The sequence below is a fragment of the Lytechinus variegatus genome, chromosome 12 (genome assembly GCF_018143015.1).
Source record: "Lytechinus variegatus isolate NC3 chromosome 12, Lvar_3.0, whole genome shotgun sequence".
NCBI lineage: Eukaryota > Metazoa > Echinodermata > Echinoidea > Temnopleuroida > Toxopneustidae > Lytechinus > Lytechinus variegatus.
In genome coordinates, this window is record NC_054751.1 from 34,358,509 (window position 1) to 34,380,184 (window position 21,676).

Below are 21,676 nucleotides of genomic sequence, written 5' to 3' on the forward strand. Positions count from 1 at the left end.
ATGCCCAGAAGATGCCTTTGAGTCATTCCATCCAAGGTAGATGGAATGAAATAAAATTGCATTTAGAAATAAATCTTCTCTGCTTTCTTATCATGCTTCATGTTATTTTCATATAAAAAAATAAAGGGGAGAAAGTTGGAACACTACCCCCCCCTCTCTCTTCCTGCCACTTGTCCCACCTGCCCCCGCCGTAACAGAAGATACACACATTGAGACATACCTATGGATGAGTTCCTAACCATTGTGTATGTAAGGATGGTAGGTTTAAGCAGTTTATTCACGTACAAGGCGGCTGGGGACACTGTTCTTCATGCTCAATGGACACAGCTTCATGGTAGATTAGCCCAGATGGCCTATGATGTAGCTGATATTATGGGCAGAAGTCATGCACAAAGCGCTGCAGGACACTCATATACATATTCAGGATTAGTAGTGCCTGAGTGGAATGGTTCGGTGTTTGTGGATGTGAAGGGAATGTCCATGTCACTGTGGATAATCTTATTACATGGGTGTTTCAAACATACCATTATGTGCAGACAACTTGTAGCAAACTCGTAGTCTTTGGAAACTACCCTCGCTTTTTTATGAAGTATTTATTTTACACCAAATGTTTCAAAACTAGATTTAGAGGAATCATATTCTTAAAAACCCTGTTTAACAGTTATTGGAAAGTATATTTTATTAAAATCTGACGAGAATGAGGGGTATTATAAAGGTCTAGATTCTCTTTTGGAGAAAAAGTTTTTTAGATGGAAAAATATGTACAATGTTTTTTTTTAGATCATGGAGTGTGTATAATGTAGTGTGGATTGTGTGTACTATCTAGTTCATTAAAAAAAATATTTCACATCATGAATTTTGATGGTCTTGAAAAGGTTCTTTAAAATCTAAAGCCGAGTATACATACACTCTTAATTCCAGGGATTTTATAAGTCAAGATCTCCTGTTTTCATGTCCAGTTGCATTCTAGATTTGAATTGAATCCTACAACGATACCTTTTCAAATCTCAGAAGATTTAATTTCAAAGTTTGAACCTAAAAATTTAACTGATCACTAACCTCACCCCATCTGTAGTTATGTGATATCCATAAAGTTTGGAGTTTAAGCAACTCCACCATCCCTGAAAAATTCTGATTTTCAAGCCTATCTATAGTAGATGTGAATATAGAATTATTGTGTTCAAAGTGAGTAAGGCAAAATTATGTCTTCATTTATAAACAAAAAATCAACTGACCAATATAAAACATTCCTAATGGAATACTTTGCAACATTTAACAACCGAATATGTTGTAAATTGATTTTCCCAAAGGTTTGTTATAGGAATTTTTATGTATCCATTTATTGATATTACACAGAAGAATGTATGAGGTAATAATGTCAACTAACTTGAAGGCCAATTTTCAAGCAAGTTTGAAGGCTTTCTGGACCTTGTAATATAAAGCATAACAATTGATCATAGGGTTTATTTTAAAATTGATCATACACATTAATCAATGCAATCAATTGTAGAAATATGCCCTGCATTCAATTGTTAAAGGACAAGTCCATCCCAACAAAAAGTTGATTTGAATAAAAATAGAAAAATCCAACTAGCATAACACTGAAAATTTCATCAAAATCGGAAAATAAGAAAGTTATGACATTTCAAAGTTTCGCTTATTTTCCCAAAATAATCCTGGTCAGTATGCAAATGAGGAGACTAATGTCGTCATCCACTCACTTTTTCTTTTGTATTTCATTATATGAAATATTCAAATTTTCTCCTCATTGTCAAGTGAAACAACGATTAATTCCTCCCTGAACATGTGGAATTAACGTTGTTTAATACTATATGGTTCAGTCAAGTTGGTCCTTATTGTCAAATCTATAAAAAAATGAAATATTGTATAATTCAAACAATAAACAAAAGAAATAGTGAGTGTGCATATCACTGTTCTGTGAAAAATAAGCAAACTTTAAAATGCCACAACTTTCTTATTTTATATCCGATTTTGACGATTTTTTTCAGCGTTATGCTTTGATTTTTCTCTATTGATTAAAATCAAGATTTTTGGGGGTGACCTTGACCTTTAAGTTTTATGTTACAAGGCCGTTATTAGGCTCATGTCCTGATAAAAAAATGCTGCTATTTGTTCCAAATTATGTATGTATGACCTTTCTAGTATCATAGCTTCTAGTAGCAGGCTAACAGTTGTTGGAATGCACTATCTTACCATCGGAAATCACCATTTAGCATGACATTTGGATCTAATTTTATGATCCAACGGTTTAATGTGCATATTTCAAATCCAGCTAGCATTTGTGAATGTTAATGGGTGCCTCGGCTATTTCCATGGGGATTTCACCAGGCGTGTTATTAAAGCTCAAATATCCCAGGATAATGAATGTACATTATCAGGCAGCAGGGAAGATATATCGTCATGGCAACGTGAAAATAGACGAATATGCATCGACTGACATTTTGTCTGTATTTTTTTTCAGGCTGAGATAAATGCAAATTGAAAAATAACAGTATTATCAAAACAGCTTCATGCATTGTATTTACATGAATATAAATTGGTTGTAGGAAGTTCAAATCATCTGCTAGTTCCATCAACCATCCTTTCTATAAACAATTGCAATTATTAAATGTTTATCATCAAAGCTTGTCTAAGGTTTTTGTAATTTAATGATGTAAAGTATATACACTGTAATGTTCCATTCCAAGAAAAGTATAGTAACAGTATCTTTTTTCATCCTTTTATTTTTTTGTGTGAAAAATTTGAGGATATTTTGCACCTTCTCTCAATGATATATATATTTGTCTAATGAATGTTTTTTACACTTAGTATTTCATGATAGAAAGCATGAACACAATTTTCAGCCAGTTCCATGCTTGCAAAATTATTTTATATTTGAAAGAATGAAAAAAAAATGCAGCATCTTGTGTTGGATAGGATTCAGACCAACAACAATTTTAGTAAATGATAAATTGGAATAATGACATGAATTTTTGGCAGACTAAAGATAGACTTTAAAGAGAAATGCCAGTAGTTGCAGTAAACAATGATTTCATGAGAAAGTCTGTAAAACCAGGCTTAATTGTCATTATATCATCTAGGATCTAGATCTGGTACAGTTACATATCTTGAAATCTAAGCTGAAAAATGTTCACCTTGAAGATCACCAACACAGATAAGCGCACGTGGGACAGTGTATTATTGTTGCTTAGAGCGTCGGGCCAGACACTCTACCCAAATCCTGTGCTTATTTGCTAATTTCTCAGCAGTTACAAAATTTCTTCCAGAATCCCTTGGCACATATTTTTTATTTATACAAACAGACACTTTGGTGGTCATTTCATTGGATTCTGTACGAACTCATTTTGATATCGTTACCACAACTGGCATTTACCTTTAACAGTCCACCAAACTACATGTTTCAGCATGTTAGAGATGCCAGTATGAATTCCACTGTTGAGAGTTAATCAGATTTTGATGATTAATGACAATGTGTATTACATTGTGCATGAATTGAATTAGGATGCGCTCTATGGAACTATTGATGTAATTATAGCAAAGGCTGGCTATTAAAACACTCGCTCTAAAAAAAATCCTTTCTCCTTTTTTTAAAATTTTGCAGAGACATCAAACCAGACAATATCTTATTAGATGAAGATGGTAAGTGATATCTGTCTTGTTAATTCTTATTTTGTTATCTTTTATTGATGAAAATATTAAGTAAGTTCTGATAATTCATTGTGGACCCTTTTTCTTCTCAATTCAATTTTCATGAACTCATATTGCTATTGTTATTTTCATTCCTATTTATCGTGAAGGCTTTCTTTTATGTTTGAATCTGTTTTTATACTGCATGTGAGAAAAGAACAGGATACATCTTTAAAAACATACAAATTAAATCCAAGATATCTTTATGATGACCATACAAGCTCATTTGTCAGTTTTGCTAAATTCACTGAATTCTATTTATTCCATTTTGTTGATTCCATGCGTTTGTTGTCTGTGCAATACCACTGCATCAGAATCAGCATGCCAAGTGGCACATGGTTCACCTTAAAATGATAATACACGCTCTCTGCTTGGCCTTAATTGGCAATGGATTTTGAGGGCTAATTTCCGCAATTATGAGAGGTTAATACCATAAACATATTGAAGGGCCGAATGGACATTCTGCCTGTGTGAGTGGTCTGTAATATTTGTATGGCCCGTGTGTATAGTATATGGCCCGTATTCTGAAGTCGGGTTTAATTTAAACTCTGGTTTAAAGTTGTGGTTTAAATATGGATAGCCAATAGTGGCATAAAACGGTAGTGATTTTACAAACTGGTTCAAACCTTGGCTGGTCTCCAAAACAAGATTTTGAGATAATTGCGTTCAAAGTTTGGATGTTTTTAAGACGCTCATAAAATAGCGCTTTGAAAGAAACCAGATCAATTATTTATACCAATTAAAAGCATACACTCTATTCTTTTGTAATATACAAAATTTTGTCGGTGATTCGTATTTATTCTTCCAATATTTGATATGAAGCGCTTGTAGGCATTTAAGAAGCTGCTAATTTTTATTCAAAAGGGGTTGTAGCCTGTTAATGAATTACACTCACCATGCACACTGTTTTTTAGCTGCATAAACCATAGTTTGAGCCGTTTCGTAAAATAATTCATGCCATGCGCATGTTTTCTTAGAGGCACAAACCCTGCGCAAAGCACAAATGCTACATCTAGGTTGGGTATTTGACCTGTGCGCGCCATTCCAGAGTCTTGGTAGTACACAAAGAATGGTTTGAGCCAGTTTGTATTAAAAATCAAAGGATGGTGTTAAGCTGGTTCGTAAAAAAATATTAGATATGCCCTTACTTATTAAATAAGACCAATTTTTATATGAAATTTGGCAAATCAATCTAGTAAATCACAGGCTTTCGAAAATTTGACTGATAATTAGGTTTGTGCCAATTCGTAAAATCACAGGCGAAATGTCTAAAGGTAGAATTTTAATGTATCAGCTCGTTTTTTCTCTCAAATCATTCTTAACTTTTTTGGGATGGATAAATAAAATAGTTGTCTTCACCATTCATGAGTTAGGAAAGAGTGCATTAATCATAAAAAACGTGCAATGTAAAGGAAATTGTGACATTTTGGGATTTCCATAGTTATTGCACAGAGTTAGGCCATGATAAAGTTAAACCTGACTTCAGAACTTGGGCCTATGTCTTTAAATATCTGGATACATGTATCTAAAAGATCCCGGGTGATTGGTTACAAAGGATAATTTGGTTATGGGGAGAATTCCAGGAAAATGAAATCAATTTCCTGGATATTTTTTTTAATTTCAGTTTCTGTCCTTTTGCCTTTTCTATCATTTTTGCAATTCTCTTCCTTTTCCTTATTATTTTTCATTATTGAAGCTTTAACAGTACAAGGTCTTATATTTTTAAAGTACAAGTAATGAGTAGAAAAGAAAACTAATAACATGACCAATCATGCATGATGTAATTCCAACACGGCTACCTGGTCATTTTGATTGTTAACTGAAACCTTGCCTTCCTGAATTAATTGACCACTTAATTCATACACTTTAAAATTAATTTGTCAAAACCGGCCAGGCAGGCTCTGGCCATTGTTACTTGTAAATTGTGTGTGACAACGTCTAATATTAAGATAATTAAAATTCTTTTTGTGCATTCAAGCCCATTACAGTACATTGATATTGATAAGGTACTGTTCTATGAAATTCAGGTTAACTCTAAAGGCCTGGTCACACCGCCCGAGCGTTGTGGAGCGGTCGTGGAGCGGAGAGAAAAAAATCATCACCACTCGCTACCGTTCACCATTTTTGATTTCAATTGTTGTTTTTGTTTCCGATTTTTTCCCAAATTTTGTGAGCGAAATTCTACCCTATCTCCCGACCGCTCCAACAACGCTCGGGCGGTGTGACCAGGCCTTTAGGAATTAATTTCACTCAGAATGGTTTGACATCAGTTGAAAATCACTAAATTTTGAGTCAAACTAATGCTGAAAACAAGTCATTTTGACTCGGAACAGATTTGACTCCCAACTGACATTACTTGGAGTCAAATTGACTATGGGTGTGTTCAATGTTGATTTTCAAATTTAAAACAACAACATGAATCATGATTTAAAAAATCGATTAGAAAACAGCAAATACAAACATGATTAGACTGATGAATTTATTAGTTAGAATTTGTAAGTGAAAGCAGTACTCATTTGAATTCATTTAATTTAATAAAATATAAATTCATTTAACTAGTGTTTTGAATGACTCAGTGGCACCTGTCATTTAAGAAAAATAACTTGCCTTTTCTTCATTTCTGGTTATTTCATTACCCCTTATTCCTCCATCCTTCCCCCTTCATTCCCCAGAAATCACTTTGTAATATAGCTCTGGAAAACTGGAAAAGAACAATCAAAGTTCATGTTCATAATTTTCTGGTTGGTACTTAAAGATGTGAAGAAAATGCAAAAAAGAAGGTTTGGTTGGAATACTGCATAGTGGTAGAGCTTGGCTGTGTGTCGTAGAATGTATAATGTGACAGATGTCCCCCGCCCCAGGGCAGTCAAAGAGTGTTGATAACATGCGTTCAGTCGAGTACAGGAAGAGAAAGAATGCGTTCAAGTAGATTCAAGTTTCTCCTTGCTAAATTGTAGCAACCTCATTGAATTTTCAACTATTCTATTTGCCCCTGCAAGGTAAGGAGAACTCTTACAGAGAGCAATGAGGTGGAATGCGTACAGCTTTCTCAGTGTTATCTTGAAAATTGTTACAAAATTTTTGATCAGAGAAATGCTTTTGCAAACTTATTTTAAACAGGATTCTTTATTTTATTGAGTTTTGTTTTGTAGGAGGGCTCTTGTGACTTGTGTAACAAACAATAAGAACTGAACGGTGAAAACAAAATATCCTTTCTTGTGAAATAATTAACATATTAACAAGTGTATTTGTGATCATAGCAATCCTTGAATAAGCCTCTTTTACCTCGTTCACCTTGCTACCTTTACCTTTTACCTTGTTATTATTGTTTTATTCAGGACTGGGTTGTTACGACAACTTTAAGAGAACAGCGCTTTTAAATAAATGCACACCCTTTTCAGTGATAGTATTGAGAATTAAATGCATTGAAAGGTTTATTGTTTTCCCACCCATATTTTTTATGGGGTTCTTAATTTGTAATGTTAACGTTTTTGAAAGTTGAATATAGGTTTCAGAATTCCTATAGTACAGCACTTGAGAAGTCAATGAATGTTTTTGTAATGTCGGCTCTACAAGACACAAAACAAAGTTCGTACCAGATATGCATGCTGTTAATGACCTTTAGTAGCTAATGTAACTTCTCCACTGACTTTTTTGGTATATACTTGCAAATTAAAGCAAAAAAACAAACAAACAAAAATTTAGAATAACATGAAGGGGAATATGAATTGGCATATCCGCTGATGATGTAGAGTTATGCATGTATTCTAGATGGAATCTTTGCATCAACAGAACTGTCCAACATGACATAGATAGCAATTTAGTGTGGATGTGTTAGAACTCCATTCTTGCGTTTGCCTGCCTTATCTGTATTGCCCGGGGCTATGTAACATGTAAGACTATTTCACATGCAAGCTACCAGGCTTCTGAAAATGGTGTTATTTACATGCAAACACCATCATCCCTTGGGTGTAGAAGCCTTCCACTCACTGACGATTCACATGTTACCATGACAACATCCATTACAGAGAAAAAACAGGATGCCAGTCTAATTCTAGTAGTCTAAATTTCAACTTGATTAATGAATTTTAAATGACTTTTTTCTGCAGCAGTTGTGGGCAGTGTAGAAATTGTTGAAGCTCTGTATTGTTAATTGATATGTGGATGCAAATGCTTGAGTTTTCCTAGAATCGGCCTTGATAACGTAATTAAGGAGGTTTTATGAGAGGGCGATACATAATATGAGATCTAATTAGTTTAAAGCCCATCACTGGATATGAGATGTAATTAGGTTAAACGCACAATACTGGTAGCTAATGGTGGAGGTCAATCGAAGCATCTTACCATTTTGACCTCACTTTATTAAGGGTAATCGTTCTCAATCATCTTCTGATTGCGAGGCTGTTGTAAGGCCTTCTTGTGGGGCCTTTGAGAGGCTTTGCGTTAGTCGTCTGCAAGATGTAACCATTTTAAATTCCTGCCTAGACTTTAAGTTAGGGGTAAAGAATGTTGATTCTGCTATAATGTTATGTAATATTCAAGTTATTTGACAAACTGGAATTCTTTTCATCTATTGATTTTGGGGTGAAAATTTGAACAGCGAATTTATGGATATCTAAAGCCCTCTGTTTATGATCAGCACCTGTGTGAATGCATACAAAATATTTTTTTCTTGGTAATGACTATATGATTTTTTATATTTTGCAGGTCATGTTCACATTACAGACTTCAATATAGCGACAATCGTAAAAGCCAACGTGTATGGTACATCAATGTCTGGAACGAAACCTTATATGGGTACGTAGAACAATCTTGATTGAATTTTGAATAATAAAGTTTATTATTTTTTAGATTAGGATTTGTTTTATCTATAAGTTTTTTGGTTAGGTTTAGCAACGTATTCATTACAATAATTTATTTTGATACTATTTTTATTATGTTGAAGATATTGATAATGCAGTGATGATAATGATAATGACAATGAAAATAAAAATGATTATAAATAATAAAAAAGAATTATAAACAACGATAATGAATAAATAATTAACAATGATTCATATGGTAATGATGGTTCCTAGCATGGGGTGATTTTCTTGATAGCAGAGCAAACAAAGTTATAAATTCCCATCACACTTTCTTATCCATTCTTTTAAGATATAGAGAATTCCACATGCAAGGGATCTATGGATATTTGATGCTTATTGCCAACTAGCACCTCACAATTAATATACAGTGCGTCCCACAAAAAACAAAACCAAGATTTATTGATGATTTATCATAACTTAATCACAAGTACAATAGACAAATGACCTACCATTTTAAAGCTTAGAATCTCTTCTTTCATCTGAAATTACTTTGATTATTTTTCATTCACGCATGAGTGAGCAAAAACAATTTGGAAAGGGGATACCAATAAGTCACTTGGCGAGCCGTATCTGGGTTTTAAAAAGAAAACCAAATTTTTAAAAAGTTCAATATCTGCTCTTTAATTTGATACCTCAATTACAGAAAATGGTCAAGAGATAACAAAGTTCTGGTTATTTGAAATAAGGCTTGATTTTCAATAATTTCATAAAAAGAAGAGGTTTTACAGGCTAGCATTCAAACTTACTCGACACTCCGTTTTGTTGACGATCAGCCATGCATTAAGTCTTTTGTTACCATGCGATAGCTTCTGTAGGAAACCGGTGGAAACACGTTTATTTAATGAAATTATGGGAATACGAGCATTGTTTCGAGGGATCATAACTTTTTTACTTCTTGACCATTTCTGTGATCAAGGTATCAAATAAAAGAGCAGATATTGAACTTTTTAGGCATGTGATTTTCTTTGTGAAATTCAGATACCCCCTGCCAAATGAGTTTATGGTATCCTTTCTTCAAATTGTTTTTGCTCACTCATGCGTGAATGAGGAATAATCTAAGTAATACTAGATGAAAGAGGAGATTCTAAGCTTTACATTGGTAGGTTATTTGTCTATTTTATTTATGATTAGGTTATGATAAATCATCGCTAAATCTCGGTTTCGTTTTTTCTGGGACGCACTGTATAATTGTATATAGATAAAAATAAGGTATTTCTACAAATTCTACTTTTTTTCTTGTTTTAATTCTTTAGCTCCAGAAATCTTCCAGACAGCCACAGACGATTGCAAAGGTTACTCTTACCCCGTTGATTGGTGGTCACTTGGTGTATGTGCCTATGAAATGCTTAGAACAAAGGTAATCAAAATAAATAGAACAGCAGCTCAGAAGGAATTCAAGTTTTATAATTGGAGAGCTAGGAGCTAAAAAGATCTGGGAGTTGTTGTCCACTGTGATTTCATTTGCCCATTTTGTCCATTGTCTGGAGCAGATGAAAACAGATGGAGCCACCCCAAAATTTTGCTCATCTGCTGCATCCATTATGAGTATGTTTTGTGTCCGTCGGCCAGTGGGACCAGGCCTTTAAAATCTTTGTCAGATCTAGAATAGAATGTTCCTGAAATATGAAAATGCACTTTATTAATCAATTCACTATATTCATTCTTTTGAAGATGGCACCATGACACAAAGGAATTTAATTATCTGGCTGAATTCTGAAAGTCAACTCATATTTCTGTTTTTCAAGTGGAAGCCCTTGTTCACTTCTCGCTGTTAACCAAAATGTCAGCTTTTCTTACATTCTACGAATATAGAAGGGTATAAAAGTACAAAAGGGTATAAGTCTTGCACTGCCTGAGGGGAAAGTGTAAATGCAGTCTGATGCATTCAATCCTGTGTATGCATTGTCTTGAATATGCTGGCCAGATCTTCTAGTACGAACCGTCTGATACATGGAATAGGCAGAGAGATCTCCATGCTTGTGTTGACAGTTGCCTATTGGGTTTCTGAGTTTTGTTTGTCCGTACACTGGCAACCCAGCACAGACAACATATATGTACAAAGTCTGCGGTAATGGCATTATGAAAGGGTTTCCTAGTATTGGATGCGATGTGTTGGGAATACAGTTATATTGTGTAGCGATGTATTTTGAAGTTGTCGACAGCATTGGTTGCAGATGTAATGTTATTTGCTGGCTTGTTAGGCTGAGTGTTGTGAAAGATGGATGATATAATGTTCATGTACTTTGTGCTACCTGCTATGAGTTATTGTCAGAAAATTTGGAAAAATGTCATCAAATTTGTTTCCAGTATCAAAAGAGTGCAATGAGAAACAATGTTTTTATAGACATTGAATTAAAATCAGTATTATCCCCTAAGAATTCATTCAGCTTAAAAATATAAGTATGGTACTTAAAACAATCTGGATGATACAAGTTGTTACGAGCTGATGTTTTTAAAGCTCTATATTCAATAATTTTTTTTTCCAAATCCTTCTGTTGGCTTTAAAGCATCACTAATATGAAAAGAAAATGGTTAAACAAGAATGGGTTGCATTTTGTACACATTCATATTGAATTCCAGTCAAATTCTATTTTTCAGGTTCTTTTTTTTTTATTGTACTTTGGCTTTTGGAGTACAAGTTTAATACAGAGTAGAGGGATTATGACAACTTTCATTGGATTATTTAGGTAACCTAATTCAGAGGTAGCTTGAGACCCCATTGAATGTATTGCACTGTATTTAAATGATAGTTCGTCACGATATGCATTTTAAAAAATTTCTTTATGTTCTGTATAGAGACCATACGACATCCATGCAAACTCCTCCGTTTCCGACATCCAGCACCTGTTTTCCACCACTACTGTGCATTACCCATCAACGTGGCACCCTTCCCTAGCAGACCTCATTAGACAGGTGAGAATCAGTGATACTGGTAGTATACAACTCCCAAGAATGTTCTGTAATCTGATTGGTCCAAATCGGATCACATGATATTCAGCAACTTGCACTATTGCATCCAAAATGCACTATCCTACACTCTGACGTCACACCAAAAGTACTATCCTGCACTCTGATGTCATAGTGCAGGATAGTGCGAGGTCTGGTCAGGAATTATCTAGAATTTACCGGTAGATCAAATATAACATTCGGGGCAATTCAGTAACATAGGGAGGAGGGGGGTTGTATAAAACAAACAATGCATGCATTTTTGTGCATAGAGGACGTAAATAATGAATTCTGCACTTTACTCGCAAAATGAATAGTTCGGTCCTGCGGACCTCGGTGCGGTATATCCATTGGCTCTTCTAGCGCATTGTTCATTATTTGGCCCTGCATGCACGTGCTTACGTGCATTATTTGTATTATTTGCATTATTTGTATTACGTGCATTATTTGTATTATTTGCATCATTTGTATTACATGCATTATAATACAATTTAATATGGAATCCTTCCTTAGAAGGTCCTATTAACATGTATAAACTGTGGATACTGATACCTTCCATTACCTCTTAAAAGGGAGGTCCTCCTAAACAACCTTGTACGATAGGTTAGAAAACTAGATCTATAATCTGTTCCCCACTTTACTCATAGAAGTGGTATGAACTAGTCATACTGGTATATGTACCTTCCAATTTATAATCTAGAACATTTTGGGTGAATTTATATTTCATAAAGTTTGCACGCCCAACTTTGCCAAATGCCCACTTTTGTGAACTGCTCACGAAAACGACAACGGAATCATGAACATAACCATGAAGCAATGGGAAAATTGTATTGGCTTATGCAGTTTCTTAAAAGGAATTCATCATCCACCTGGTGCCCATACAACAGCAAAAATAGATGCATTTACACACAACGCAGGAAATCATATGCAAGTCATACATGTAAATGCACAGTTCTGATTGGGTGTAAACCAACTTGCAATTGATTCCAACTCTTTTTGCAACTGGCCGCTCTTTGTTGTTTATCACAGGCCTTTGTACTTTATCTCTTGCATGGTAGAATGAATGGCAGTCTGCAAGATATGAGTGCACGCATCCATTAGGTTGTAAATCAAGACTAGTTGCATTTGATTTTTGGAGTTGTGATTGATTGTAACTATTTCTGCAGCAGACCCCACTGTTTTTCTCAGAGGCCTTTGTACTTTATCTCTTGCCGTGTAGAATGAGTGACAGTATGCACTTCAGGGATGTGACGTCATACTGTCTTGATCATCTCACTGATGTGAGAAACAGAGGAGATACATAGCCAGAGGCATCAATGCTGACATTACATCACAAGATTTTATCATTCCCTGATCTGTCAACAGCAATAAGAATTGTTTAGGGGTTAAACAAAATTGGGGATTGTCATTCATGTACATGCAAGTAACTTCTTTTTCATGAAGCCTTGTCAAGAATGGTCTCCCTAGATTCAGGGAATATGCAAAACCAATTAAATATCAGGGGCCCATCTTACAAAGACTTGCGATGGATCCAATCAATCGCAACTATGGAAAGCCAGCAAAGTCAACATATGAAATGCATGTTCAAAAAATTATAGATATTAATGTATATCCATAAATTCATTGATTTCTTGACAATTTGGGGTGTTCTCCTTTGTTTGCAAAGGACATTTTGCAAATTTCCTGTAGAAAAAAATTGTGACACTGATGGATTTCCATAAAGTTATGATTGATTGGATCAAACGTAACTCTTTGTAAGACGGGGCCCTATTATTAATAAAATCCAGATAAATCTTCCAAGTCATCACATCACTTGTTAACAGTCCTTTTAAGGACTTCACCCTCTGTTTTCCACCTCACTAATGATTAATCGTCTCTCTTATTTAGCTCTGTTTTACCTTTCAATTCCAACTCAATCTCTTCCATTTTCATTTCTTATCGACCATTTCTTCATTCCACCATCAAAACGTTTTTTTTTTCATTATAAACTATATACCTGTTCTACACAGTTAAGATACTGTCTGACCCCTATTAAACACATTTCTTTTCTTGATTTATTTTTTTTTAATTCAGCTTTTATCGATAGACCCTATTGAGAGGATATCAGATTTACAATCTCTTTCGAAACATTCATTCATGGCTGATGTAGACTGGGACATTGTATTAAGTATGTCGATCAGACCGTCATTTGTGCCACCGGTAAGTAACAATTACAAATTTCATCATTTTCTTATGTCTCAATATCCATGATGATTGTGTATGTATTTGGGATAAATATCATCCATATGCTTTATGTAATTCATATATTTTTATATATTTTCTATATACATTCACTTGAAAATATTCTGTTTGTTTGAATAGCAAAGAAATTGGTATTTCAATTTATATCATCTAATTTTGTAATTTTCTACTTATTGCCATTCTACTAATTGTCAATATATATATTTGCAAGGGTGAAAGATTATTCCTTTATTAAAAAAATATATTTGATTGTCATCATAACCCGAGTATGTTTGTTAATAATGACTCTTTTCTTGGACACAAAGTGAAAAGGATGTTGAAAATGTCAGTAAATTTAGAAGGAAATGAACAATATATTGCCAAAGATGTACTGATTTTGTATCTTCTTTATGTCTATTCTACAAAGAATCAACTTTTTCTATGCCTAACCCCATTTTTCTACATTCTTTCCTCACTCCACAAGCTGCCAAAGTCATGATAATTTGACTATCAGTACAAATTTTCATATGAATTAGAGACAAAAACAGACAAATTATTTGAGGAATGTTCAATGAAGGGGGTCAGATATACTGTACATACTGTCCCTTATGGAATTGCTATCATACATTTATGTTCTGTACCGTTAGTAATCAAATGGAATAGGTATACAAGTGTTGATGAACTGTAAGATCAAGATCTGGTGGAATAATGTTTATATCTCTTTATAGAGAGACCACCTGAACTGTGACCCGACCTTTGAACTTGAAGAGATGATAATTGAAGCAAAACCACTCCACAAGAAGAAAAAGAGACTAGCTAAGCAGAGTTCAAGAGCCAAAGACAGTAAAGAAATAGTAAGATCTGTTCCTTAAACCCTCCGTCTTTCCTTGGCTTCTTTGGGTCCCCCCCTAATATTGCTCTCCTTTGATCTTTCTCTAAAAGCTTGTGCCCTCATAGCACATCAAACTCCTTATAATCCCAAGGCATGGAATCAAGTGAGGGGAGGGGGATGGCTGCAGGCCCTTTTCATCATCTATTTTTTGGGCTCTTTTAAATGTTTCTTTAATTTCCTATTTCTTTTAGATATTACACATTTCACTTAAATTACATCCATGCATTATAATGCATTTGGTTTAATTAACTATCTGTTCAAAGCATTATGTAATCAAACACAAATATATATTACAAAACTAAATCAATCTTATGTGCAAGCATTTCATAAAATGTTGAGTAGGACTAAAATAACCATCATGCTGTCAAGCACTGTGTTATATATATATATATATATATTTATATATATATTTATTTTTTTGGGGGGTGGCTATTAGTAGATAAAAAGTGTGTACTGAAGATTTTATCCCCAATTTTAATATTGATAGATTGATTGAATTCATTTATTTTCCATTCAAAATATACAAAGTCAAGAATATACAAACAAACATTGCAAAGTATAAAAATGAGACATTATACATATGACGTATCATACACATACTTTTAAAAAGATGCATAACAGTTCATTATATGTATATATCAGGAAAATTGGATGCCCATGAAAGCAGTATGCTTGTTAAGTGGGATCACCCCAAAAAATATATTAATTGGTAAATGATAGAATACAAAATACAGTTATTTGAAATACTGAACGGATAAAACTTCTATCAATGATAAAGATATATTGTATTTATATGATACTTACAACTAATAACCCAACCCAACCCCCCCCCCCCCCCGACTATGCATGTATGTATGTAAAGAACAGTTATGTACATATTAATAAGCGCCAAGGAGTTGACTTTTTAACTGTTGTTTGAATGAAGATAATAGAGAAGAGTTTCTGACATTCATTGGTAAAGAATGCCATATTGGATAAATGGAGAGGCAGCATCTAATTAATTCAGTTTAATCAGGGGAAAAAGACACTTCATGTAAGTCACATAATTTCTGCCAACATAATTATGTAGGGTTAAAGAAGAGTTTACTTAGCTCAAGGAGGTGGTGATTGCTTTATTGAGTTTGGACGAGAGTGAAGAGTCGGAATGTAACCATTTTGTGTAAGATTTCTGCATAAAATTGGACTTTGAGTTAAGTTGAAGCAAAGTATATACATATAGAAATGAGTCAGGTGATAACTGTCCTGAGTATAACTGTTTCAACCCTGAAAATGTACTGTAAGTGTTACATTTACTCACTCACTACTTTTTTTTTAAATGTTTGTATACTTAACAGGATGAAGAAATGCAAGGTTCATTAGACACACTGAGTGCAGAGTTTAGAGTCTACAACAGGGAAAGGTATGTATACGTAACGTGAAAGAAGATTTACGGTTCACCATGTGTAATATGAAGAAGGAAGGAAAATACAGGCAGAAAGATTTAAATGGAAAGACGAGATAGAATGAACAGAGAAAATTAGAAGTATTCTTTTCTTGAAAGTGAGTGAAGTCTTGATAAGGACTGTAAGCCAGATGAGATGAGCTGAATATGGCTTGAGTAGCGATGGTTTGAGTACCGGTAGTAGCACTTCAACCTGCTACTATTCAAACCATCGCTACTCAAGCCATATTCAGTTCATCTCATCTGGTTTACAGTCCTTTTCCAAGACTTCACTCACTTTCAAGAAAAGAATACTTCTAATTTTCTCTGTTCATTCTATCTCGTCTTTCCATTTCAATCTTTCTACCTGTATTTTCCTTCCTTCTTCATATTACACATGGTGAACCGTAAATCTTCTCCACTGTATAAACTCCACCATGCAAACCTACAAAGACCATCTATACAGTGCGTCCCACAAAAAACAAAACCGAGATTTATCGATGATTTATCATAACTTAATCACAAATACAATAGACAAATGACCTACCATTTTAAAGCTTAGAATCTCCTCTTTCATCTGAAATTACTTACATTATTTCTCATTTACGCATGAGTGAGCAAAAACAATTTGAAAAGGATATTCCCAAAAGTCACTTGGCGGGCCGTATCTGGGTTTTAAAAAGAAAACCACATTGTTAAAAAGTTCAATATCTGCTCTTTAATTTGATAACTCAATTACAGAAAATGGTCAAGGAATAAGAAAGTTCTGGTTATTTGAAATAAGGCTTGAATTTCAATAATTTCATAAAATGAAGAGGTTTTACAGGCTAGCGTTCAAACTCACTCGACACTCCGTTTTGTTCACAACTAGCCATGCATTAACTCTTTTGTTACCGTGCGATATCTTCTGTGGGAAACTTGTGAAAACACGTTTATTTAATGAAATTATGGAAATACAAGCATTGTTTCGAGGGATCATAACTTTTTTACTTCTTGACCATTTTTTGTGATTAAGGTATCAAATAAAAGAGCAGATATTGAACTTTTTTAGGCATGTCATTATCCTTTTGAAATTCAGATACCACCCGCCAAATGGGTTTTTGGTATCCCCTCTTCAAATTGTTTTTGCTCACTCATGCATGAATGGGAATAATCTAAGTAATATCAGATGAAAGAGGAGATTCTAAGCTTTACATTGGTAGGTCATTTGTCTATTGTATTTGTGATTTGATATATGATGTATTTTGATATGACATATGATGTATCTCATCAGTTTATAAATCATCATTAACTAATTATTATGTTTTGATTTATTGTTCCCACTCACATTCCCACTCCCTGGGGAATATTCCAATTATTCACCAAATGAGTCGTTCACAATGCTATGCAAAATAATAATAATAATAATTATAATGATAAGAGCCAATTCTTATAAAGCACTTTTCCCAGAATGGCTCAAAGCGCGTTACAGCATATGATTACCCCAGTCATTGGATTCATTTCAATCCCACATGAAAAGTGCACAATTTCCACTCCCTGGGGAGCATTCCTTGCATTCATCACATCCTCATTATGGCGCTGGCAAAATCAAACATACAATATCTTTCGCATCCTACCGGATACCCATTTAGCACCTGGGTCGAGAGTGGCAAAGTGTGGATTAACGCCTTGCAAAAGGACGCCAGACTGCGGTGGATTCAAACACACGACCCTCTGTTTACAAGGCGAGAGTCAGAACCACTTCACCACGGCTCTTCCACTGGAAAAAAATCACTATCAGATCCACCTGAATACACATGAAGCATAATGAAGAGTTGTCAATGTAGACTAAAGTCTTTCAGAAGAATGATACTACTGTTCCTCTGGACCTTGTGGTTCATATTCTGAGGCCTTACCCACAAACTTGTACAAGGATATGGATAATCGCTAGAGGGTATTCATTTGTCTCGCAATCTACTCACTTGATAAAGAGTTGCAGCGGCACTCGAAAGCTCGTGAACTTGTAAGCTAGTGAACACTTTTTGCGAGAGTGATCACGAATTTCCTAGAAAGCCAGTGAACACTTTTTGCGAGAGTGATCACGAATTTCCTTGTTGACCATAGTAGATTGCGAGACAAATGAATACCCTCTAGCGATTATTTCAATCCGCAATAATGAACCTATTTAGTATTAAGGATATGGATGTTCAGGGATTAATATTTTACATGTACATGTATGTGAATAACACTATAATTCATTTAGTGAAATTGAACTATTTGTGACTTCTAGACCAGCGCTTATCAATCTTTTTTTACTCGACGACCACTTTGACTCTCAGATTTTTTTCGAGGCCCAAATTTTAAGAAAACGTCAATTTTAATGAAAAAATGTATGGTGAAATTTGAACGCAAAGCTCTGAATCACATTTGAAACAAACACGGAGAACTAATCTGCATTCGCAAATTTCCGGTAAATGGGCAACAATTAAAACCATCCTAGTGTGCATGCTTTGCAACATGCATGATAAGCGTGCTTCAGTTTTGCTTGACCCGCATAGACTGATCGGACATACCATATTCGGACAGGTCAATATACAACAGTTTTTCTACAATTTTTTTTTCTCACCCTGGAGCTTTTCGCAGCCCACCTGAGAGGGCTTCGCTGCCCGAGGCCCACCGTTTAAGAAGCGCTGTTCTAGACCATCATTTACCTGTAAGAACTATACCTTTTACCAATGTATGTATACATCAAGAGATACCATTATAGTAACTTTGCCATCCAATGGTAACATGCATGGAATACTTGATTTTGATTGGCTGTTAATCATCGTTACCATGGTAGTTTTACCATTGGATGGCAAATTTACCGTAATACTTTTATGCAACGGGGCCCTTTTTTTGAAATTGTAAAAAAAAATGTTTTTATTTGTTTCTCATTCATGTTTTTTTCTTCCAGCAGGTGTAGTAATCATCATGAGTTACGGCACTCCCAGGAGCTCTTCAGCACACCGACCAAGACTATCTCAAACGCTGAATCAGGAGTGGATAGAGACGACGACTCATTACCACAGGAGCGTGAACAACTAGATACGTAGCCTTTTCTAACGATGCCTTCCATGAACTATGGACTATCTCTTGACGAAATAAAATCATTGGAAGGACGAGACATGACTTCACCGCGATGTTGGGGTTTCCTTCCCTTTCTCGTTCTATCTCTCATCATTTTAGATGGGATAACTGATGAAAAAGGGCAGGAAGGTTGTCTATCTAACTTTCTATCCCATATATGTGACCTGTTGTGGAACACGTGAAGTGGAAGTTGAACTTTCAGGAGTCGGGAAACTAATGCAATGTTGAATTTGTGGGAGAGTGTATAATTTGATGTGATCTTCCATGTTAAAAGATATGGTCCATAAAAACACATCAAGTATGACGATGATAATTATTGTTCACTTTAGAGATTTTCAGAAACTCTCGTAATGGGTGGCTTTTTGAACATCAGAAATCAAACAGATGTTCATTTTTAATCTTCAGATTTTTAAACATAATTTTCAGTGTATCAGGTCCCATTCCAAAACCTTTTTGTTTAATGGAGGCAAGACCACCAGGCATTTCACACTTCTGTTTTGTCTGCTCAACTAGTTTTTATCATCATCTTATGCTACCAGTCAAGGCTTGATATCATGATCCTGTCTGTGTACCACTTCTTAACCTGCTGACTACTGGGACTGGGTGGTATCTGTACAAAGTCTATGGATTCAGTATTCAACAGGTTAAATGGGACAAATCCCTTCTTTACACCACATTGTCCATCAGAGGTCAAACCTTCTCTGTATATTTATATAATATTTCAAAGGCTGAAGAACATATTGGTGAAGACTTTATTTATTCCCTGTATTATTCGATTTTCAAATATCTATATTTAATGGCATAATGAAAAAATGAATCCATGCTATTATCTTTGAACATTTCATTTCTGTTTTGCCAAAGGATAAAGACACCCCCCCCATTGCAGTGATCTCAACTGTATCACATTCATACAAATCATGATGGTTTGTGGCCAACCACGTTTCAAAGAAACTCCCATATGACCTTCATTGTAGAGTTTTCTGATAAAATGCTATATTCCTTGAAAAAAATGTATAGATATTCATTGAAAATGTTTTTAGACACTGAATAATTTGAGGGATTTTGATTCTTATGTTTAGACTACTACATACGTATGCCTTAATAGTCTGCTTAATGTTTACTGCTGAGAAAGTTGATGGAATGGAGTAGCCTTACATACACAGCATATGCAGGTATACTCTGTCATCTATCATGGCAAAACTTGTTTGTTTGAGGTTAATTCGTTTTATCACGTACAGTAATATTCAAGTTTGGGCATGCTTTACAACACCGACTTTCAAAGTGGAGTGTTTTGGTAGAGTGCTATGTTCAGGCAAAGATATGGAGAGACGTCAATAATTTTAAGATACTAAATTATTAGTTGCTTTTTTTATTGCTGTGAACACAATAGACTGACGTCCTTACATAGCAGTCCGCCAATTAAGGTGCAAAATGAAATATCCTTATTTCAACACATGTTTCTTTCAAATCTACTTAATTCTTTGAACTAATTTGATACACAGATGAGCAGAGCTATCCGAAAATTTCATGAAGAAAGTATATTGTTATCAAGAAAGTTTAATGTTTTAGATTATCAGAGGATAATCTAATTCAAATTTTATATTTGAAGTTTCATATGAAGTGAGATTGCTACTGAACAATCATCTCAGTAAAATCTTGTCAATGACTTTCAATTTCTTTTAAAAATTAACAGTGAAATACAACTCAAATTTTTTTCTGTGACAGCTCTGTATTTTTTTATATTGGGCTATGTATGTTATCTTTAATAGATATATACTGCTGTCCTTATATTTCTTGCTTGAATAGATCGTTGCCAAATCCACGAAGTGGCACATGCGACCGTTGATGAGCGAAATCACTTTTCGAGATAAACGTGATTAAAGATTTTTAGATTATCAACTGCCCATTGCTGTATGATTGTGAAGTTTAACAGAATGAAGAATGCACACACCAAGAGCCAGGTATCTGCTGCTGCCTTCCATGTTAAATCAAATGAACATCAAATCTTGACGTAGCAGTGATTCAAACGCAATTGTTGTTCTGTCTGTAGAAATGGCAGGCACCTAAAGGATTCTAAGGCTTGTGTCGCTTTTTCAATTTGATTATCTCATTAATTAAATAGAATTGGGCTCAAAATTTTGGTGAAATGATAGACCATAGCTAGAGAATACTAAAAGTGAATGAAACTCAAAATTGGCTTTTCACGTGATTTTGGGACGTTGTGCCACTTCGTGGATTCAGCGTCAAGATGTGTAACAACTCAGTAATGTAAACACAGAATGAGGCTCTCAATATGTGGATGAAACTTGTTGATGGTTTTTTAGGCCTCATCTTCATTTCAGACCAATCGCAGAGGAGTTGTTTTCTGTCCTGGACCTTAGAATCAAACCAGTCAAGGAAGGGGGGGGGGGGTTGTTCTAAAAATAGTTAAGTGTGCCATTGATATTTATATGTAGTAAACTCCCCTGTGCATGGTATGACAAATGTAGTGCATTATGTACTGTATGCAATATGAAA

General features: G+C 34.7%; 1 protein-coding gene across 5 annotated transcripts in view; it reads left to right on the forward strand.

Moving 5' to 3' along the window:
* LOC121424892 (serine/threonine-protein kinase 32B-like) overlaps positions 1–21,440 on the forward strand; it is a 101,979-nt gene extending 80,539 nt beyond the window's left edge. For 4 of the 5 annotated variants that reach the window (XM_041620753.1, XM_041620752.1, XM_041620751.1 and 1 more), the window contains 8 exons: positions 3,623–3,660; positions 8,416–8,505; positions 9,827–9,930; positions 11,370–11,486; positions 13,593–13,718; positions 14,468–14,593; positions 15,966–16,030; positions 18,987–21,440. In XM_041620753.1, the coding sequence (XP_041476687.1) occupies positions 3,623–3,660; positions 8,416–8,505; positions 9,827–9,930; positions 11,370–11,486; positions 13,593–13,718; positions 14,468–14,593; positions 15,966–16,030; positions 18,987–19,125 (805 nt within the window). In that variant the 3' untranslated portion in view covers positions 19,126–21,440. The remainder of the gene's footprint in view (positions 1–3,622; positions 3,661–8,415; positions 8,506–9,826; positions 9,931–11,369; positions 11,487–13,592; positions 13,719–14,467; positions 14,594–15,965; positions 16,031–18,986) is intronic. The other variant, XM_041620755.1, reaches the window with a different exon arrangement.
* The last annotated feature ends 236 nt before the right edge of the window (positions 21,441–21,676 follow it).